Source organism: Suncus etruscus, chromosome 10 (assembly GCF_024139225.1).
Source record: "Suncus etruscus isolate mSunEtr1 chromosome 10, mSunEtr1.pri.cur, whole genome shotgun sequence".
NCBI classification, from domain to species: domain Eukaryota; kingdom Metazoa; phylum Chordata; class Mammalia; order Eulipotyphla; family Soricidae; genus Suncus; species Suncus etruscus.
In genome coordinates, this window is record NC_064857.1 from 97,889,875 (window position 1) to 97,913,119 (window position 23,245).

The window sequence follows — 23,245 nt, forward strand, 5'->3', positions numbered from 1 at the left end:
AACTACCTTGAGCTAGAAGCAACTTTGCAGCCAGAAAGTCCTGAGTTGAATCGCAGCCCCAACACCTGAATTGGATTTGGGCTGAGAGCAACAACCCGTCTTGGAGGCTCAGACCCCATGGAAGGAAATAGCTGAACAAGCAGGGAAGTTCCATAAAGTATGAGGCATCCCCTGAACTTCACCTCACTGTCCCTTCCGAGCCTCTGCTGGTGACAGCTGGTGACACTGGTCCAGAAAGCAAAGAGGACCAGTGAGGTAAGTGGAGTTTTTAAAAATAAATTTAATTAATAATTTTATTGAATCACCATGAGATATAGTTATGAAGTTGCTCATGATTGAATTGCAATGTTCCAACACCCATTCCTTCACCAGTACACATTTCCCACCACCCAGGTTCAGCATTTCCTCCTCCTTCCCCTCTCATGGCATTTTTATTCTCTTCCTCCCCTTCCCCTCCTTTTGTTCCTTTTGGGCACTGTGGCTTGCAATATTGTGACTGAAGGGGTTTCATATCACTGAATCTTCTTTCAGCACAGAGATTCTGTCCAGACTGATCATTTCCAACTATCACTGTCGTGAGGGTTCCTCCTCTGCCCTACTGCTCTCCTCACTCTTTGTGGCAAGGACTGGTTCTAGTCTATATTATCTGCCTTTGGACATTATTACAGTACTAAGATTTTTTTAATTTAATATTCCACAAGTGAATGCTATCATTCAATGCCATTCTATGTCTATTGCTCTCCCTCTGACTCATTTCATTCAGCATAATACTCTCCATATCCATCCATGTATAAGCAAACATTTTAAAGACTCCAGGTAAGGCTTGAACAGCATTTGCAAATCAGAACGCTGACCAATGAAGCTTTGAGGTAACACTCATCAGTGAGCAAAGTTTATCCCTGACTGTGCTCTGGGAAGGGCTCTGAGGACTCTTTCAGTGCTGGGTACTGAACTGGGAAGGGCCATTTGCACAGCAAGTGCATTAACCCCTGAACTATCTCTTTGGTCCAGACATATGATTTTATGACATTTTCTTATTCATGGATGTTTTTAGAACAACTGTATCAAAGTATTCTATAGCCCATATAATCCAAAGCACTGGAAACATGGAGATAAGCTACCCATCTTTATGTACAAGTGAAGAGACAGAGCAGGTAGGGCATTTGTCTGGCACACAGCCAACCTGGATTCGATGCCTGGCACCCTATAGGGTCCCCCCAAGCCTGCCAAATCCCTGAGTACAGAGTCAGGAGTAAGCCCTGAGCACTGCTGAGTATGGCCCCAAGGTTCTCCCGCCTACATACATGCAAGCACAAAAGATACAAGTGAGCTTTCTCAATTTGGAATTGCATTTCCTTTTTCAAAGGAAATGGGTGACAGAATTACACATCAGAAGGCACATATGTGGCTATTTCAAAGGAAATGCCAGCACACATCAGGATCATTTCAACTGCCTCTCACTTAGACCCCTGCTTGCACCCAACAGTCCCATTTCAGTCTAGCAGCCAAACCGATCCATCTGATGCAAAGCAGAGTTCAGAGAGGGAGCTCAAAAAAAGGGCTTTGTACATCCAGACATGCATGTGTATACACTGTGGATATTGGACATTCACACATATGTATATACATGTATATATGCTGTATATATTACTCACACACATATATATGTTTGGAATATATAAAGGAGATGGGCATTTTTGACAGCTTTAGCCCAGAAAGCAGGTGTCCAGAGGCAGAATGCTGCCCTCACGTTGTTATGAAACTTCTATCCCTGCTCCTTCTACAACAATCTCGCTTTGAGAAAGCCCATCACACAAAGATGTTCACCATATACAAAGGCCCTCAAATTTGATGACTTTTTGTCCGTTTCCATCTATTTCTCCCTGTGATGACCCCAAAAAGGAATGCTGTCCCCATAAGCAGCATAACTAAAAATATGCTGTATAAACACCATGGCCAGGAAGTGGGCTCCCTGATGAGCAAAGTGTGTGAGCATAGCAGTGATCCCCCAATGGCTCCACAGCCTCCATTTGTGAGCTTCAGATAAGAGAACAGAATGTGGCAAATACCACAGCTAGAAATACGCACACCCCACAGGCAGGCTCGTGTGCCCCAGCCACAGGGAGGGACGGGAGGAAACTAGAAAAAGTCATCAAAGTTGAAAGGCAGCTCTGCAGGGCCCTTCCCTTTCTTCTTTCCTCATCAGAATATTAAAACACCCCAGAGGAATTGCAATTCTCTAACTTTGCACAGTGACATTCAAAACCACAGGACTCTTGCCTTGCACAAGGCCAACCTAGGTTCAATCCCCAGTATCCCATATCCCCAAGCACCACCAGGAGTGATTCCTGAGTGCATAACTCCTGAGTACTGCCAGGTTTGTCCCCAAACAAGAAAAAAACATGGGGATAAGCATCTTCCCCGCTGCCATTTTTTTTAAATGTTATGACAGAATCCAAGTACCTATTTGCCTGAAGTTATCTCCTTTCAGGCTCCCTCTGAAGCTAAGAACAGTCAAGAAAACCAAGAGAAAAGGCCACATGCTTCCCCAAGCCTCACTTAGCTGGCTTCTAGTAAATGTCTGTGAACAGCCCACCTCCCCACCACCTTTCCACCCAAGTCCAACCTTGCAAGCAATGCAGAACACGTCAAGATCCAAAATGTCACACACATTCCTCCTTACCTGTCCACAGCTTCTCGGATAAGCTGTTGCAAGTCCACCTCCTGCTTCCTGAGGGTTCCAAATGAGGACTGACTTTCCACAAGGCCTTTGCCACCCACATTCAGCTTCACCCTTCCCAGGGCCGTCTCAATGGAGCCGCTCACATGGTTCTCAAACTTGCCTTCGTACTTTACAAAGTCCGACTCCACGACCACTGGAACAAAGGTGACAAGGCTGGGCGTCAGTGGCCTGGCCTGCCGCCTCCTCTGTGCCTGAGAGCCCCTGGCTTCTCCATAGTGAATAGACCCCTGGGAAATGGGAGGCTAACCTCAGAACAGGATGCTGACAGTCATTCTATTGGGGGAAAAGAAAATGTCACCAGTACCTCCAAGATGCTTGCCACGAGCACAACCTGAGGTCAAGGGCAGTTCTAAGATATTTTTTGTTTGTTTTATTTTTGTTTTGGGGTAACACTTGGCAGTGCTCAAGGGTTACTCCTGGCACTGCACTCAAGGATCACTCCTGGCAGATTCATGGGGCCATATGAGATTCTGGGGATTCAATCAGAATTAGCCGCTTTCATGGCAAGTACCCTCCCCACAGTACTGTCTTTAAAGCCACTGAGCATTTTTGTTTTTTATTTTGATTGATTTCTGTGTGCACATATGTGTAAAAGCCCCCCAAAGCATCTATAATGTCTGACAGATAATTCACAAACAAGCATTATCTAATCACTCTCAGAAAAGTGATTTTGGGCGGGGGCTGAGAATAACATGTGTAAAGAGGTTGGCTATTGCCACATCCAGCAGTGCTCAGAGTTTATTCCTAGCTCTGTACTCAGGGATCACTCCTGGCAGAGCTCTAGGGATCATATGCAGGGTAAAGAATTGAATCTGGGTCAGCTGCATGCAAGACAAGCACCTTATCCCCTGTGCTATCTCTCCATCCCAGAAACAGAATGATTTTGAACAAGTGTTTTATTCAAGGTGGAGGCTAGAAAAGGACAAAATGCAACTGACACCTAAGCAGAAAGAACAGCCTCTTCCATTCCAGGGCTATTCTGTCCTGAGTAAGTGGCTCAACATCTGGCTTGCGGGTCGCCTGAACTGACTTTGAACACCTTTCCTTCTCTTTGTTAGAAGGGAGAGGCTTATTGAGGTCTCACCCCCACTTCCATGCAAACAAGACTCCTTCCCAAGCATATCAGTTGATATTTGACCTCAACCCTGCCTTCAATTCCTTATCCTGCAATCCCTTATCTCTCTCTTCCTAATACGGGCTGCAGCATGCCTTCCTCCCTGCCCAGAGTACACCAGCACACATTCTGTTTTCCTGGTGGCTCAGGTACTAAGGAAGCTGCCTCACCCACCTGGTGTCCCTAGTTCAATCAGATCCTGTGGCTGATGCCATAAGGTATCATCAATGCCTATCTAGATGGTGGTTTATCAGATGGTCTTTAAATCTGCCCTTTGGATCTGAACACTAAAGATAAATGATGGTGATCGCTTCCTCCAACTGTCAGAGGCTCCCAGGCTCCATATTTCTGCAGCTGTTCTCTGGATGAAACCAGATACCAACTATAGGAAAAGTGTGATTCCTCTCTACTATGAAGGCTGCCCTGAGAGTCTCTAGGGAACTTGAACATGGCCTTCTCCATTTTCCTAACACAAGGTTCTCTTAAATTCCTGGGAGTGATCATGAGATTCAAATCCACCTGCAGTTTTAAAGACTCCTTTCTATCTTCACTCTGGCCAAGAAAACCATTCCCCAACAAGGACTGATGAAAAATCAACAGCACTTATGAGTTTTGCAATTTACATTGTAGGGCATCACCTCCACCAACAACAATTACTACCACCAAAAAAGAAAGGTTGAGCCAAAAAGACAGCACAGGGATGAAGTGCTTGCCTTGTACAGGACTGACCTCAGTGTGATCCTCAGTACTGCATGTAGTTTTACAATCACCAGTAAGTAAGGCCTCAGCACAGCCTAATGTACATGGCCCTAAAACTGAACAACTAAAAGAATAAGTAAGAGGTTGTGAAAACACACAACTCAAAATATTTTCTTGCTCCATCTTGTGGAATGCAAACACTTCTAAAAATGCAATAAGAAGAAGAGAGCTCGGGGCTGGAGAGATAGCACAGCGGTAAGGCGTTTGCCTTGCATGCAGAAGGACAATGGTTCAAATTCCGGCATCCCATATGGTCCTGAGTCTGCCAGGAGCGATTTCTGAGCATAGAGCCAGGAGTAACCTCTGAGTACTGCTGGGTGTGACCCAAAAGCCAAAAAAAAAGAGAGAGCTCAAGATTTCAGTGTTATCTATTCCTAGTCTCCTCATTGGGAGAGCTTCACTCATCTCCCTGAACTTTGTATCTGCTGTCTGTAACTTGGAGATCATTGATAATAATGACCTGACAGATTCTACTGCAAGCTGATATGAAGCATCTACCGCCAAGCCCAACATACGTCTCCTAGGTTTGAGTGAGATCAATGCCATTCTCTGAGAAATAAGACAGACAGTATGATTGCACAAAGAGCTATCCAGGGAGTAATTCCATCTTTGGGAAATAGTTCAGGTGTCAGTTAGGCTGGTGACCACTCCTAACATAGTATCCCCCAACACTGGGGCTCTTGAGAAGCTAGACATAATCAGATCATCTATTCCCCCACACCTCCTCAAAGGCACAATCTGCACAAACCAGGGCCCAAGTCTTTAGCTGCTGCTGAAGAAAGAAGGCAACTGTCAGACTCCCCTCAGACTAACTCCATTCACCAACCTTCACAGCCCTGGGCATAGCAAAAACTGCAGGGGGGTTGCAGTCAGGCTGCATCATAGACAGTTGGAGGGACATCAACACTAGGAGCACAGCCCTCAGGCCAAGAGGATACAGAACCTGGACCCAACTTGAGCAGCAGATCAACTGCATCTCTGTAATGTCTCTGTCTGCAGCACTTACAACTGACCTCAGCCACCTACTAAGAGGCCTGGTGACCTGGAACACCACGGACAGCCAGGGGCAGCACAGCAGTCAAATCTATTACCCAAGGACCCAAAACTCCATTTGTTGCTCCTACTCAGGCTCATTTTTTTTTCACTACTCAATAGATGTTTTACCAGAAAGTCTGACTCCACAGGGCAAGAAATCACATATAGTTAATTTCAGTTCACTGACCCAGAGCTTGGTCAGTCTGAACAGAGAGCCTGGGTAAAGATCCACTAGCTAGAAGTTTGATTTGGAAGAATGTTTGAATCATCTGTCAATCCACTGATCTCCTCTTTCCCACTGAATACATCTGTTTTATAAAATAAGTGACTTTCAGATATGAAAGAGGATTTGCACTTCATTTCACAATGATTAAGAGTTAGTACTTGCATATCTTGCCCTATCCTCAAAGTAGTGCAGTGGTTAAATACCAAAAGTCTTCAAGAAGCCCCAACTTCTAGTCTGGTAATTCTAGGAAACTACTAGAGCAATTGCTTAGATGAAAAACAACAGAAATCCAAACACAAATGTTCCTTCCAGTCTAATTCATTAGCACAATTGAAATGATTAAGCAAATTAGAGTACACATACATGCAAAAGAACATTATGAATTTGTTGAAAATTGTATTAAAAATATGTAAACTAGAAAAATGTAAACTAAAGAAAAAACACAAAATATAAAAAAAAAACATTTAAACAAGGGTCAGAGAGATAATATGGCTTGCCTTGCAGCTGATCTGGGTTCAATCCCTTGCACCCCAAATGGCCCACACACCACCTGAGCACAGGCATAACACCTAAGCATTACCAGTTATGCCCTGGTAATGTCCCCACCCCACAAAAAATGTAAACCTTAAAGATGTTAAGTTTAAATAAATATGAGCATGGAGCCTATAAAATTTATGTGTATTGTTTCCAATTCTGTTTAAAACAAAATGAAGCAGGGGGGAAAGTCACGATATAAATACTAATTAAATTTAATACTCAGTAGAATCTTTGACAATTTTCCTCCCATTCTTTCTACTTTATAGATTATTTACTAAAACAGAGAATCTGAATGAGAAGAGCTGGAGGTTGAGCCATACGTACTCATGGTAGTCAGAGTCTACTCCTGACTCTGCTCAAAAGTGATCCCTGTAGTACCTAGGGGACCATATATGGTGCTAGATATTCAAATTGGGGGTGGCAAGTGCCTTAACCCCTCTGTACTATCTCTCCAGACCCTGAATATTTTTAATGTGGAGGAACCATTCCAAGCAGTGCTCTAAGGGCACACAGACCACATCTGGCTCCACTGGACCACATCTGAAGCCTGGCTACATTGGACCTGATGTTGAATTCTTAAGCCCACTGTACCTAGATCCCCAGAGCCATGCAGTGATGCTGGGATGGGGGTATACAGTGACAGAAAAGGAGTGCAAGGTCTGACATATACAAGTATGTGCTGAAACCTTCAACCCCTCTCCTTGCCCAAAATTCTACTTCTGGTATTTACTGGCAACTATGTAAGCCATCACAATTAGCACAAGGAGTCGTGCTTTCTGTTCTCATAAGTATCAGCTCACAGACAAACTTCTCATTCCAATTCCACATCCTAATCAAAAATGTTAGCCTGTCTCTTCCACTCTCTTCTCTCTGCTGAATGAACCAGTTTGGCAGCATTCCCTGCCCTCCCTCTATATTATCCATTCATCATATAAATAATAAGTTTTGTGCACCCCCTTGATGGATATTAGATATCACCAACCTCAACACCAATCCAAATTTTGGACAACAGATACATCCCATGACATTCAGCAGCTTCTTCAACATGTAGATCTTACTTTTCTAGCCCAAGAGCAATAACATTTTTACACACCTGCGAATTTTGCTCATTTTAAGAAACAATACTCTTTTATGACAGTTAGAAACAATCTTCATTATAAGGAATTGCTCTAAAATCACTCTAGAAAACCTCTATCTAAAAATAAAGTCTTCTATTCTAGTACAAATTATTTTTTAAAAGTACCTGGACTCAGAATTTGGTCTTCTATAAGAACATCTCCAAGGGTGAGAGAGAGAAACTGGTATTTGGGTTTCTGCCAGCACCAAAATCTCTTCTTTTTGGTCACCAAACTTAGAAGCTGTAACTTATCTGAATCATTCAAGTTGGAGACAGCAATCAGGTTACCGTCAGCATCGACTTCTTTGAGAAAGTTCCGTGTTGCTTTGGCAAACATTTTGAGAGCTCCAGATTACCTGAGAAAAAATTAAGAAGCAATTACTTTATACTTTTTATTCTAAAACGCCTTAATTTCTCCTTGGTATACACAAAAGATTATGTTTTCCATAGAAACCTGGTTCGGTTGATGTTGAGTTGATGACAACTAAAAGGAGAATATTTAAAGTTAGGATAAACTAGGTTATGCTCTAGATACAAGTCCTGCAAATCAAAGGATTGGAACAACAAAGGTTTGTTTGTTGTTTATAGCCAATAACCATACAGAAAGACAAGAGAGCTTTGCTCCTTAAGTCATTCAAAGATCCAGGTTGAAGGAGCAGCTGTCAGTCATAAGCCAATAGGAAAGAGAGTTCTGGAAAGACTTTTATCAGCAGCTATGGACTCTGGTTCAAAATTAACACAAGGAAAGTCCCCTCACACTTGTCAGAAGCAGTGGCCTCAGACAACCAGGTTGCTTATAAAATACAATTTTGCTGAGATAGAAATATGGGATAGTTCCTTAACAGCATATAAAGTGTTCCAGCTTGTTTAGGACTTATGACAACTGCTTTGGAAGACTGACCTTGTTTCTCCTCTAGTCTGTGTGATATAGCTTACTTGTAAGTGGAAAGTTGACAGCTATTACTTTTAACCAAGAAATGATAAACTCAGTTACACTTCAACTGAAGGAAAAAAGAAGAAAAACATATGGAAGGTTCTCAGAGGTCTATTCCATGATGAGGTCTAGGTCAGTATATAGTATTACATCAACCAGCTAATTTGCAAGTAAAACAAATCAAGCCCTGTCATACACTTAAGAAAATATTTAATGGAACGTGGTGATTTCTGAGGAAAAAAATTAAACCATGAAAGTATCATAAGGATCACTTTAGGAGTCAGAGAGAGAGTACAGCAATTAAATACATGGACAAACCTTGAACCCTGAACACTGCTGTATGTTGCTCATCCCCCCAAAAAAGTAATAGAAAAACTGCAAATATTTGCACAATTATAGGATGAGAGAGGTCTTTTGGAGGACAAAGAGAAAAGTGAGAAAATACTTGTAGTAGCTATAACAATAAACTAGAGAACTTATGGAAGAAACTTTTATAAATTAATTTTAAGTAAATTACTCCAATAAAGAACATGTTCAAGTGGGAATGCTGGCTGGAATTATGCACTGGTGAAGGGTGTTGGACGTTGTATGGTTATGCTCAATCATGAATAACTTTATAATGGGGAAAAATTGTGTTATGACAATCCTATAAATCATAGTATTTAAATAAACTAATTTTTTAAAAATCTTAAAAATGTGTTCAAGTGTCATGAAAAATTAACAATAAATGTCACAAAGATCTATACAAGGCTAGAGAGATAGCGCAGCGGTAGCGTGTTTGCTTTGCAAGCAGCTGACCCAGGGCGGTCCCAGGTTTGATTCCCGGCACCTCATATGGTCCCCTGAGCCTGCCAGAAGTGATTTTTTAGCAAAGCCAGGAGTAACCTCTGAGAGCCGCAGGGTCTGTCTCAAAAACCAAAATAAATTATCTATAATCTATAAACACACAAGTACATATATAAAACACATAATCATTACAACTCAAGAAAAGGATAAATTGAAATAAGATTCTCAGAGGAACAGGTTAATGAGAAAGAATATGGACTATGAGTGCCATAAGGACCATGTGGAGACAAGATTTGAGAATGGCCAGCAAAGGATAAAGGATGGCCCAGGAGTCAGAGTTTCCTCTTCAGAAGCCCAACTACATCCGTGTTAAGCCATTTGTCCAGTTCTGAGACCCAGTTCCTACAGAAGTTCAGAGATCCTGTGACAGATCTGTGTTTATGTAACCTGCCTTGCATTGTCTGGTCATTGAAGCTAGTTTTGAATTACTATTATCATTATTATTATTATTATTATTATTATTATTGGACTAAAGGGATAGGAACGCAGTTAAGGGCCTTAACCCTGCATACAAAGGACTCTGGTTCAATCCCCAGCATCACCAGGGCAGGTTTCTGAGTAAGCTCTGAGCAGCAACAGGTGTGCTCCATCCCAAAGAAAACCAACTAAATTGTCATTTAAGTACCGTACCACACACTAAAAGTACATCCAATTTCTTCATATATGGGCAAATGTCCCTGAGGGCATGCTTCTAGAGGAGGACCCCTAGATCAATAAGAAATGGTTCTATGTCTGAAATCAGGGGGGTCATTGAGAAAGACTCCTAGATCAGTGGAAAATTGTGTTGTTCCTGAAGGGAGGATCCATCCTAAGGTCCCATCAATATGGTATAAAAATATTAGTCTAAATAATCAGAGAGCTAGTGCAAAAGTTAAAGCATACAATCAACCCAGGTTTGATCCCTGGTTTCCCCTCTGGTTCCTCAGATCCTGCCAAGGTTCTGAGTACAGAGCCAGGAGTAACTCTGACCATTAGGCTAGTGTAGACCGAAGTCCCCCCACCCAGTAAAATAAAATATTAATCTTAGCAACAGAAGGTGCTATCAAACTAGCACCTTGTCAATCCCATAGGTGACAAATATCTCAACATTGTTTTAAGTAATACTATTTTAATATAAACAAAAATGGGATGATATGAAGCATGATATAATTTAATATAAATTAAAAATCAATTCTGTATAATATTTTCTTTTTTCTGTTATTATGTACTTTTTATTTCATAATCATAAACAACTCTGCAATCCAGCAAGATGGGGCAGGGTAAGGACTAGGGAACTGAGGATGCACACAGGGGCCAGAGGGCATTCTGGGCACATGGGGGATGGGCACACCAGACTCCTGAGGTCTGGTGTGTTGTGTATGTAAATATTTTAGGGGATTATTATGTTACTGACCCTACCCTGATCGGTGATTGTGCCCTACCCTAGGGTGTGACCTGGCATTCTGCCCCCGCCCTAGGGTAGTACCTGATTCTGCTTCCACCGTTGGGTGGTATCTGATCCCACCATTGGGTGGTAACTGATTCTGGGGGATAAAAACAAGGGTCTGTGGAAGGCGAGGGGCTTTTGGCTGAAACTAAGGCTGAGACTTTGGACTTCAGTCTTGTCCACTGAATAAAGCTAATATTTCCACAAGCCTGACTGTCTGTGAGCTGTTTACCCGCCGTTTCACCTCAGAACCATCGGCTAGACAGGATGGCAGACGAGTGCTTCGAGCTGAAGGGGAAAGGCCTCATCCTCCATCCCTCCATCAGTCAACCTCTTCAGGGGCTGACTTGCAACGCTGGTGTAGTGGAAACAGAGAAGCAGGGCCTTAGACTTGTCCGCAGTCGGAGATGGTGATCTTCTTGCTGGTCTTGCCATTCTTGGACCCAAAGTGCTCCATGGCCTCCACAATGTTCATGCCCTCCTTCACCTTGCCGAACACCACGTGTTTGCCATCCAGCCACTCAGTCTTGGCAGTGCAGATAAAGAACTGGGAGCCAGTGGTGTTGGGGCCTGCATTGGCCATGGAGAGGATGCCAGGCCCCGTGTGCTTCAAGATGAAGTTCTCATCATCAAACTTCTCTCCACAGATGGACTTGCCGCCTGTGCCGTTGTGGCGAGTGAAGTCACCGCCCTGGCACATAAATCCTGGAATAATTCTGTGGAAGCAGGAAGCTTTGTAACCAAATCCTTTCTCACCAGTGCTTAGCGCACGGAAATTCTCTGCTGTCTTTGGAAATTTGTCTGCAAACAGCTTGAAAGACACGCGGCCCAGGGGCGCGCCATCAACCGCGATGTCGAAGAACACCGTAGGGTTGACCATGGCGGCGGGAGAGACGGCAGGGAAGGCGTCTGCAGGGGCCTGTATAATATTTTCTATTTTTTTTTTTTTGTGTGTGTGTGTCCTTTGTCCATCTTCTTTTGATGCTTTTTTTAAAAGCTAAACTAGTTAAGCTAGGAACTGTTAATTTATTAGAAAAATCAGACATAAGATAAGATAAAAATACAACAGAACTTTTGGTGTGGCAGTGGAAGATAGTAAACTTCTATAATACTGTACAAACACCCAAAACAACTGTGTAGTCAGGAAAAGATGGAAAAATATGCCAACAGAAGGAATCAGAGCACAAGTTGCCTGACAATCAAGCACATTAAAGTCTCAGCGAACCAGAAGTCAAGCTTTTGATACAAAATTGCGGAACACTCCAGCCTGAAAGTGGACAAAAATGGCATTGTGAGGACTAGAGAGAAGGCTCAAAAGGCCCTGGGTTCTCTCCCTGTTACAGCATCGTCCACTGAGCCCTATATTGTCTGAGCACTGAGCCAGGAGAAGCCAGATGTGACCCAAAAACCAAATTGATAATATTTTTTTTATTTTAATAGTCTCATGAGACATAACATTCATTCATGGCTGAAAATCCACTGTACTTCATATCTGTACCAGGGGTCCAGAGATTCTTTTAGCAACAAACACTTAGTTCTGACTTTCCTGATGTGGAAAACGTAGTTCTAAGCAGACGAGCACCCAGAGAGCCAAAGTGAATGTAGTAAGGATATATACACATGAACCAAAGGAAGAGACAATAACAACAAGACACCAACTCTAATTCACAGAAACACACAGCAATCTAGGACCCACACAGCGAAGAGCAAAAAAAATCCTAAAAAGAATTGCAAGGTAAGGCTTGGCTAAGAAGATACTTTAATCACTTGAGTCTATTCTGTTACTATGGGTATTGTGCTGGTGCAAGGTTGACATGCCTGATTGATGTTGGAGGTGCCAGGGATGAAGCCCAGGGTCTCACACATGCAAGGCAAGTTCTCTGCCACTAAGCCATACCCTGGCCTTCTAATTCCTGAGACTAGACTCAGACAGGACCTAAAACTCAATTTGCATTTCTTCTCCAAGAGTGAGCCTCTGAATGAATCTTCCTTAGGAAAGGCCTCTGAAAACTACAGGAGCAATTGGAATGAAAAGAGGAGCTTTACTGATATGGAAACAACATGAGAAGCCTTTCTAACCAGCAGTCTGTAGAGCAAGCTTTAAGAAGAGCAAGTGGGGGGCTGGCGAGGTAGCGCTAGAGGTAAGGTGTCTGCCTTGCAAGCACTAGCCAAGGAAGGACCACGGTTCGATCTCCCAGCATCCCATATGGTGCCCCCAAGCCAGGGGCAATTTCTGAGCGCTTAGCCAGGAGTAACCGCTATGCATCAAATGGGTGTGGCCCGAAAAACCAAAAAAAAAAAAAAAAAAAGAAGAGCAAGTGGGGTTTCTGTAAAATTAGGGTGACATAGTAACTTTATGAACATTTAGAAGTTTTTTGGGAAAACTCATGCATAATTATGTGGGGAAAAGAGCCAGTGAACTGGGGACAAATAGTAGACATTCATAATCAAATATGTTAACAGAGAAATGTCAAAGACACATCATTAGGAAATCTTAGTTCGGCAGTGGGGGGAAAGGTGACTAAGCCAGAGGGCTCTGTGGAGGAGCTGCCACTGACCTGAGTCCTGCCCGGCTAGGAGCCTAAGGGTCCTTATCAGCATGAAGGTATTTACAAGACTTTGTTTTGTCTGATCCCAAGACTTTCTCCAAACTACAAGCCCAGAGACTTGATTTAAGTTGGGGGTAGACACAGAATTCAAAATCTATTTTTGGATGGGGGCACATCTAGCTATGCTCAGGGGTCATTCCTAGCAGGAATAGAATCCAGGTCTGCTATGTGCAAAGCCAGTGCTTTTTATCCCCTGTATTTTCTCTCTCCAGTATGAAGTTTTTGTTTTTGGTTTTTTGGTTTTTGGGTCACACCTGGCTGCGCTCAGGGGTTACTCCTGGCTCTACGCTCAGAAATTGCCCCTGGCAGGCACGGGGGACCATATGGGATGCCGGGATTCTAACTACTGTCCTTCTGCATGGAAAGCAGATGCCTTACCTCCAGGCTATCTCTCTGGCCCCTGAAGTTTTGATTATTTGGTTAAAGGAAGAAAATTCAACATCACACTATATACTCCAGACTGGGGTGAGGGTCAGATGAGGGCTTGTTCCAGGTATGGGCCAGGTTGGTAGACTCAGCTTCCTCGGGTTGTGAGTTGCTGTCTTGTAGCGCTCCTGGGGTACCTAACCAAGTCATGCACCAAATGTGCCATCACACCTAGCAACTCTGTGGACACAAGAAATCAAGACAAATACAAGATGGCTCCTAAGCATGAAGGAAGGACTACAATGGCTCTCTCTAAGCTGAGCTTCTGAAATGCTTTCCTTTCATTGACCATCCTCTCACCCTTCCAGAAAAGCAACATGGGCCAGAGCTGCCAGAAATATCTTGGATTCAGATGAATTTGGTCTTGATGTTGGATCATTGCACATTCAGGAACCTTTCCCTGTTGTCAAATTTCTCATGACTCCACCTTCAGTCAAGACCCACACAGTTTAAGAAGCTCAGTAAAGTCTTCATTCACAGGGGCTAGAGTGATAGTACAGTGGAGTAGGGCACTTGCCTTGCACACAGCTGACCCAAGTTCAATCCCTGCCATCTCATTTGACATCCCTCCCCCTAGCACAACAGGAGTATTTCCTGAGTGCAAAGTTAGGAGTAACCTCTCCAGGTACACCTCAAAAAGCCTAAATAGAAAATTTTTCAAACACACCCTAAACCAGGGGTCTCAAACTCAATTTACCTGGGGGCCACAGAAGGCAAAGTTGGGGTGAGTCAGGGCCGCATAAGAGATTTCACAAAAAAAAAGTCCTCAAACGTCATTATTAACAGTCTTAATTATTTCTTCTGAACCTGAATAGAACACTGAGTGAAGATCATGAACAGTTCTTCTGAACATGGCATCTTTTGCCTATTCCTTGCTGCCAGAGACTTGACAGCGCTTCTTCTCACAAATCTGAACCACATTTAGCTTTAGAGAGGAAGCAGTTGAGACCCTCAGTATGGCTTGAAGATGATCATCATTAAGTCTAGACCTGTACTTTGACTTATTGAAGTTCAATGTGGAGAATAACTTTTTACACAAATATGTGCTCCCAAAAAGGCACATGGTGCGCTTGAACATTCGGGAAAGCTCGGGGAAGCTGAGGAGCAATTCTCTCAAAAATTGCCCATCATGTCTGCTTTTCCACTAATCCCCCTGAAGTTGGCTTTGAGATCAGAGTTGCATTGCAGGTCAATGAGCTCCATTTGAAGCACAGGAGGGGCATCTTGCACATAAAAGGAGAAGGGGTCCACAAAAATTTGGAAAGTAGCTCTGCGCTTTTTGAAGTCTGCAAATCTGTGATCAAATTTCTTCTCTAGCTTAAAAATAGCATCAACACATTTCTCACCACTGAATGGTATGCCTGCATCCACAAGTTCCTTGCATGCTGGGAAATGGCAAAGGTTTGTCTGAGAGAGCTGGGATTTCCATAACACAAGTTTTGTGGAGAATGCTCTCATGTTGTCATAGGCAGCACTGATAAGCTGCCCCGGGCCTTGTAACATCTTGTTTAGTACATTCAGTACATTCAGCTTATGTGTGGTGTCAACAAGAAAAGCTAAGCCCATGAGCCATTTGTGATCACTCAACTCAGACACATTCCCATCCTTCTCCATGAAGGCTTTCACTTCTTCTCCCAACTCAAAAAATCTTTCCAGGACATTTCCCCTGCTGAGCCAATGTACCTCGGTGAAATAGAGCACATCTCCATATTCTGAATCCATTTCCTCGAAAAAAGCATGAACCTCGTGTGCTTTAAGCCCCTGGATCTGATTTGGTTGATGCATTTCACAACAACAGACATCACATTGTCACACGGCAGGCATTTACTGCAAAGGGCCAGCTGATGGATAATGCAGTGAAGAGCAATGGCCTTCTCTATACCCTCCTCTTCAAGTTTTTTTTTTTGAATAAGTGCCACCAGTCCATTTTTCCTCCCTGTCATCGATGGCGCTCCATTGGTTATTATTCCAACAAACCTCTTCCATGGCAAACCTGCATTCTCAATGGCATCACACAGATGCCGAAATATCTCATTAGCGGTGGTCTGGCCATGCATTGGAATTATTGTGAGCAGCTCCTCTGTCAATTCAAAATTTCAATCAATACCACGGACATAAATTGTGAGCTGCGCAGTGTCTGTTATATCTGTGCCCTCGTCAAGAGCAACTGAGTATGCATCAAAACATTTGTCTTAAAAAAAAAAAAAGATAAAGAAAAAAAAAACATTTGGCTTTCTCACACAGTTGATGATAAATGTCACTTGACTTGTCAGAAATGCGCTCTGCCACAGTGTTGGCAGAAAGGCTGATTTTGCTTAAACTGACCTTTCTTTTCTGGACAGATAATACTTGCAGCCTGTAACATGCATTTTTTAACAAACTCTCCTTCTGTGAATGGTTTCCCTGCCTTAGCAATCATCTCACTAACCATGTAACTAGCTTCGACTGATGCAACATTCTCCTTGGTTGCTTTCTTGAAGAAATCTTGTTGCCTCATTAGACATGCTTTAAGACTGGCAACCCACTTGACTTTCTCATTTCCTTGATATTTTGCACATTCCTCAGCATGTTTAGTTTAATAATGGCGTTTCAAGTTGTATTCCTTATGCACTGCAACTTTCTCTGAGCAAATAAAACATGTGGGGATGCCCCTGTACTCAACAAAGAAATACTGTGTCTCCCACTTTTCCTGAAATTGTCTGTGCTTATCATCAATCTTTCTCTTCACTGCAAGCTTTGATAAAGTCATGATAAAGGTATGACAAAATCTAATTCTGTAATAAACCTCTCTCCCTTCTCTCCCTTAGGCCTCCAATAATGCAAGGGACAGCAGGCAGGAGCAGCGGAAATGACGTCTGTATTAGGCGCAAAATATTCGCAATTATTTGCTTACCGAATATTCACAATATTCACAGTAAGAAAAAAAATCACAAAAAGTTGCATTAAACATTTGTATACCCCAAACAGAACTGCTTGGGGGTCACAAAATGTTGTACGGAGGGCCACAAACAGCCCAAGGGCCGTGAGTTTGAGACCCCTGCCCTAAACTCATCACTCCAGGCCTCTGGCCCACCGCTTTCTGGTCAATCACAAATTTACTCTAGGCAGCCTTCCATTATCTAGACTGTATTTACAGACTAGCAGAAATCGTCCCCCTCTTACTCACAGCGTCCCATCCATAGCCAACTCGGTTTCTTTTAACTCCCAGGTCTCTGGTAAGTCCAAATCCTGGGAATGAGAGGAACACTAGTTGGGATTTCCAGGGAACCCTATGATGTAATTCTCCTTCACTGCAGGCAGCAGTTCCTCTGTTCCCCTTAAAGCACATGCAGGCATTGAAGAGAGAACTAACTCCATGAGACCAGAATAGAACCAACGGTCCACGGCATCCGTTCAGGGCCTCTAGACACCCTGACTTTCTCAGGCAGCTTGTGTTGGAATATTGGGAGTACAGAGCCCAGAGAGAAAGTACAGAGGGTGAAGCTTTGCACGCTGCAGACCCAGATGGATTCCCTAAGTCGATTCCCTGGTGAGATTCCCTAAATCCCACCGGAAGTAATTCCTGAACACAAAGACAGAAATAAGCCCTGAGTACAGCTGGGTATAGGCACAAAATAAAACAAAAAAATTCTAGTGTGAATGGCGAATAAAAAAAAAATGACGATGACAAGACAGGTATGAACTTGAAGAAGAAAATGAGGTGAGGCAGCATCCGACCTTGGGGAATGGAAGGGATTCAGGACAGTGGTTAGTAGAGCCCAAAGTTCCCAGAAAGGATCCAGGATACCGCAGAAATCGCCCAAGAACTGTTCTATTTCTCGGTGCTTAACTCCCCTGGGCTGTATTCCCAGTGTGCCTCCTCTCTAAATCAAACAAATTAATTGTTTAAAAGCAATGCATCGGGGCTGGAGAGATAGCATGGAGGTAAAGCATTAGCCTTGCAAGCACAAGGTAGGTAGTTCGAATCCCGGCATCCCATATGGTCCCCCGAGCCTGCCAGGAGCGACTTCTGAGCATAGAGCCAGGAGTCACCCCTGAGCGCGACCGGGTGTGACCCAAAACCAAAACAAAACCAAAAGAAAACAATGCATGGACTCGTCCAGAATCCGCAACATCTCCAGCCACAGGGCACTTTCTTCCGCTCCCTCAGGACGCACCCGGCCCCAAACGCCTCCTTCCTGCCACCTCTCGCCTTGGAATTGAGGTTCCTCTCCAAGGCGTGATTTTTTGGGAAACACTAAGACAGGTCCAGAGAGCCAGAGGTCTAGCTAGGCGCTCAGGCTGGGCATGCGGGAACTCTATGATCCTTGCACCCGAAGTTTCCGGCGGGCACCTCCCAACATCGCCAGGTGTGGCCCCCCAAACAAACAAAAACCACCAGGGTGAACCACACCTGGCTGGGAGCCGCCCGCTGGCTTCTCTGGGGCGCACAGTCGGGCAGCGGACGCCGAGCGTTCCCGCCCTGGGAAGCCACGAGAGCCGCGGGGTGTCATCCCAGCGCAGGCCGGGGTGCCTGGGGGTGCTGCTCCGCCTCCCCAGAGCTCGGAATCCACGCGCCCCGGGAGGGTGGCACCGGCGGCGGGGGCGGGCCGGGTTCACAAAGCTGGACACGCGTCCGCCAGCCGGCCAGGCCCGGCCCCATGGAGCGGAGACCCGCAGACAAAGGAGTGGGGAGGCGGGCGAGGCGAGGCGAGAAGACGGGGTGCACCGCGGCACCCGCACCGGCCGAGGAAGCCGGGAGAGGGGCGTGGGGTGCGGGTCGGGGCAGGCGGAGGGAGAGCCGGTCCCCGGAGCGATCCGCGCGCGGCGCCCGCGCCCCCCGCGCGCACTCACCACCCGCAGCCGCAGTCTCCGGAGTCTTGCGCGCCGGGCGCGGGGACCTTTGCTCGGTTCCCGCCTCCGAGAGCCGCGGGGGCCGTGGGGAGGCCCGGGCTTGCTGGGCGGAGGCGAGGCGAGGCGAGGCGATGCGGCGCGGGGCGGGGAGACGATCCTCGGCTGCGGCCCAGGCCAGCCCGGGGCTCCCGCGTCCACGCCCACTCTCCCCGACCCGAGGTGAGGGCGCGCCTGGGCAACGTGGGGTCCCCGGAGGCATGATCCCCAGGACTCGATCCCCAGGGCCTCACCTGCTGGGCGCCTGGAGGGGTCTGCGAGCGGCGCGGGGAGGCATCTGTCTATGTAGTGGGGTGTGGCCGAGCACTGTCTGATGGGCTCTTCCGGCAGGTTGCCCCGGGGAGCCCTGGCTGGACTCGGTACCCCGGGAGGGACGGGGAGGTCAACCTTTGCCTTGCATCAACGCCCACACGTCCTCCAGAAGTTCTCTTCGTCTCAACGCCCTCGCCAACTATTTGCTCTTTCGTGGAGAGTAAATGAACCCGAGTTTCTTGCAGACGCTGCTCCAGGGTGGCACCTGCTGACTTTCTTCGAGGAGAGAAAAAAAAAAGAAAAAGAAAAAGAAAAATAGAGAAAGCATCATTCCTGCCACCATCACATTGCATTTTCTGCCCTGTTGCTGGGGCCCGCCTAAGTCCCTCTTTGGGTCCGAGCGTTCCCTTGGAGACCCTTATTCTTTTTTTTTTTTGTGATATGACAATGTATTTAATAATAATTTCACAACGTAGAATACATTTTGCACTGTCAATAATGCTCATTGGTATCATAACATCTTTTGAATTTGATAGCAATTGCATGTGATTTTTTGTAAATAGAGGCCTTTGAATGAATCTTCATGTATCTCAATTGGTTTTCTTTGGTTTTATTTTCCCACTGCCTTTTCATCTGGCTTTTCCCCCTCGCCTAGTGGGGGGATTTGTTTTTGATCTCAATAATACTAGTTAGGAAACTTGAGCTGTGAGCTACCATATAGGCTTGTGGTTCCATGTGATGGAGCAACTGGCTTGTGGACGAGTAGCTTGCAGTGTGAGTTTCTTGTCTTGAAACCGTCATATCTGTTTGGTTGTTTATTATGGGAAATTGTTACTGGACCAGCTTCTTCTGTCCTACCTGGACGGGGGCCTGGGATTCCTCTTTTCCCTCTGGGGACTATGGAATGCTCAGCTTATCATTCAACATTTTTTTTCTTTTGGTTTTGGGTCACTGGACAGTGTCCACAACATACTCCTTCCTTTACCCCCCCAGAATGCTAGTGCAACTGGTCTCCACTTTACAGCTTGTGTTGTAGATTGAGCATCCATTCCGCCGTCATTGGAGATAAAAAGGATAAGAAAAAAGAAAGAAAGAAAATTTGGTAACAACTACCAAAGAAAGAAAGAAGAGAAAAATGGAAGAAAAAAGAAAAAATGCACCCAGCAAAGAAAAAAAATCACCAAATAATAACCACAAGAGTGAAAAAGAAAGAGAAAGTGGAAGAAAAAAGAGAAGGAAAATAAAGCTCCCATTAGACCCAGCTATTCCACTCCTAGGGATATACCCTAAGAACACAAGAATACAATACAAAAACCCCTTCCACACACCTATATTTATTGCAGCACTATTCACAATAGCCAGGCTCTGGAAACAACCAAGATGCCCTTCAACAGACGAATGGCTAAAGAAACTGTGGTACATACACACAATGGAATATTATGCAGCCGTCAGGAGAGATGAAGTCATGAAATTTTCCTATACATGGATGTACATGGAATCTATCATGCTGAGTGAAATAAGTCAGAGGGAGAGAGAGAGAGAGAGAGAGAGAGAGAGAGAGAGAGAGAGAGAGAGAGAGAGAGAGAGAGAGAGAGAGAGAGACAGAATAGTCTCACTCATCTATGGGTTTTAAGAAAAATAAAAGTCATTTTTGCAACAATCCTCAGAGACAATGAGAGGAGGGCTGAAACACTAGCTCACTTCATGAAGCTCACCACAAAGAGTGGTGAGTGCAGTTATAGAAATAACTACACAGAGAACTACCATAATCATGTGAATGAATGAGGGAACTGGAAAGCCTGTCTGAAGTACAGGTGGGGATGGGGTGGGATGGAGGGAGATTTGGGACATTGGTGGTAGGAATGTTGCATTGGTGAAGGGGGTGTTCTTTACATGACTGAAACATAATCATAATCATATATGTAATCAAGATGTTTAAAGAAAAAACTAATAAATCAAAATAAAACAAGAAAAAGAAGGGGTGCTGGAGTGGCAGGGTTTGGCGTTCCCCCTATTTTTTTTATTTTTTATTTTTATTTTTTGCATGAGCACAGTAAGCATTGGGAAAGAAAGGGAATTCCCTTGGCCTAAGAGATTCAGGGTTTCTCCAACCTTGAAGCATACCATTATGGGATCAACCCCAGTCTCCATATATACTCATTACCCCATTTGCACCTCTCCCAGGCTACAGTTACCCCCTTATCTTTGCAAACTGAAAGACAAGCAGGTTCCTTATAGGGATCCAACCAGGCACCCCTTCAGGATCCTCCTCAGCTTCCATTTACTTATTTATTTTTGCCTCATAAACCATCGATCTGTCATTGGCAATAGCTGGTCTGCAGGCAGCACCTGCTGGTCGGTGAAAAGGCTTCCCAAACGATTACCAACCTAAAATAAAACAATATTCTGATAATAATGGATTTCACTTCTGCCCTGAGGGTCATAAAATAATCTTCCTGACTTTCATGATCTGCCATGGTGAAAAGGTGGAAACCCCATTGTCACGTCTTATTTTTCTCTTGCGAGTTTTAGCTCCATGAAAGCAACGTCTTCTGCTCCTCATGGGGGCCACTCTCCACGACACCTATATAGTAGTACTTGAGGCACCACTTGCAGATAGCCAGTCAGTGGTTGGTGGATGAAGGAATGAATCCACCCTCCCTTTTGTTGCTCCAACTAGATGGTCTCCCTCAACTTTCTAGCTCTGGGACACAAAATGGGGACATAACTGATAGTTATTGGGTGAAGGAGTGAGTAGGAATGGTCAAGAGACAGTATCCTCCTTTTAGGTCCCCTTCCGGGCCAAAATGAATTGCAGAGGGGAAAAAAAAGAAAGCAAAAAAACTATCACTGCCTAGGACCTGTCAAGAGACCTTTAGTTTATGTGTCTGGTTCTCTATCTTCATGTAATTGTTTAGTGATGACTCTGGCTTCTTATCAGAGAGTATTCATTGCCTCCTGAACTCTGTCATTAACCTTAAGAACATCCTTATAAACAGCAAGTTCATAAAGTTCCCACCAGCTGGCCCCACCCTTAATCTAGATAAGATGTCATATGAGCATTGAGCGTGTGTGAGTGTTGTGTGTGTTTTCTTAAGGAGGAGTGAAATGGCTACTTGGTGACTTTTAAAGTTTTTCACTCTTTTTGACCTACCCAATGCCTTCCAATGAAATACCAGTGAAAATTTCAGCAGCTTTGTATTTACTGCCACCAAGCATGGTTCTAAATAATTGCATGCATTGACTGACTCTTTAATATTCATGGCCATCAGTTGAAGGTCCAATATACAAATGGGTGAATGCAGAGCTAGAGAAAGTTTATCAGGCTGGAATACAGGCTTTACATTCAGGATGCAGGGGTTGTGTAGGCCCTAAAATACTGCCAGGTATTGCACCCCAAAAATACTTTGTATTTTAATTTGAGGGACTTGGGGCCATACCTAGCTGTGCTCAGGTCTTACTTCTTGCTCTATGATCAACTATCACTCCTGACAATGCTCATGGGACCATACATTGGTGCCAGGCATAGAACCATAGCAAGGCACATTTCCCTGCCCCCCATTTTTAATGAATAAATTGATATATCAGCTGTAAAGTCCACCCAAGGGGAAGAGTGAGAATCAAGACTGTTTGATTTAAGCCCAGCTCATGTGAGTACTGCCTGAGTTTTTAACTAGCAGACTGTAGGGTTTCCTGAACAGAAGACAGAACACAATAATGAGCTGCCATGATCAGACTGAATCTCCACTCTCATGCTTGTTTTCCAATAGTTGTGCTAACAATTGCTGTTTAAAGTTTTTGTGGTTTTTTTTTGGTTTTTGTTTTGTTTTGTTTTGTTTTGTTTTGCTAGTTTGTGTGTGTGTGTGTGTGTGGTTTTTTGTTTTGTTTTTTGTTTTTGTTTTTTTTGGGGGGGGTCACACCCAGCAGCGCTCAGGGTTTACTCCTGGCTCTACACTCAGAAATTACTCCTGGCAGGCTCGGGGGACCATAGGGATGCCGGGATTCGAACCACCATCCTTCTGCATGCAAGGCAAACACCCTACCTCCATGCTATCTCTCCGGCCCCTGTTTAAAGTTTTTGAAGATTCTAGACAAACAATTACAAACTGAAAGCTTTCAGCCAACAAGAAACAAAACAATGAGTAGAAAGAAAAATATCAAAACATCATGGGTAAGCCAGAGAGATAGCCTCAATAGGCCGAGTGAATGATTTACATGTGGAGATTTAAGATCCAGCACAGGAGCTGGAACTTCCAGCACAAGGAGTCCAGTGTACCACCCACCCTCCCAAACTAAATTAAGGGACCCTGAAAGTATGTTAAGTGAAATCA

The 23,245-nt window shown here is 44.4% G+C and overlaps 2 protein-coding genes and 1 long non-coding RNA gene across 3 annotated transcripts in view; all 3 read right to left on the reverse strand.

Annotated features, from left to right (window-relative positions):
• GSDME (gasdermin E) overlaps positions 1-18,733 on the reverse strand; it is a 46,874-nt gene extending 28,141 nt beyond the window's left edge. The window contains exons 1-3 of the mRNA XM_049781451.1: positions 18,606-18,733; positions 7,658-7,887; positions 2,684-2,876 (exon numbers count right to left, since the gene is read on the reverse strand). Coding sequence (XP_049637408.1) covers positions 2,684-2,876; positions 7,658-7,868 — 404 coding nt within the window. The 5' untranslated portion in view covers positions 7,869-7,887; positions 18,606-18,733. The remainder of the gene's footprint in view (positions 1-2,683; positions 2,877-7,657; positions 7,888-18,605) is intronic.
• LOC126020055 (uncharacterized) overlaps positions 1-23,245 on the reverse strand; it is a 1,004,964-nt gene that overhangs the window by 711,072 nt on the left and 270,647 nt on the right. The window lies entirely within an intron of this gene.
• Positions 11,099-11,650, reverse strand: LOC126020037 (peptidyl-prolyl cis-trans isomerase A-like). The gene has a single exon (XM_049781486.1). It carries the CDS (start codon positions 11,615-11,617, stop codon positions 11,123-11,125), a length of 495 nt encoding a protein of 164 aa, XP_049637443.1. The 5' UTR covers positions 11,618-11,650; the 3' UTR covers positions 11,099-11,122.

Coding starts and splice junctions, on each gene's coding strand:
- LOC126020037 (XM_049781486.1), bottom strand. CDS start 11,617: ATGGTCAACCCTACGGTGTTCTTCGACATCGCGGTTGATGGCGCGCCC.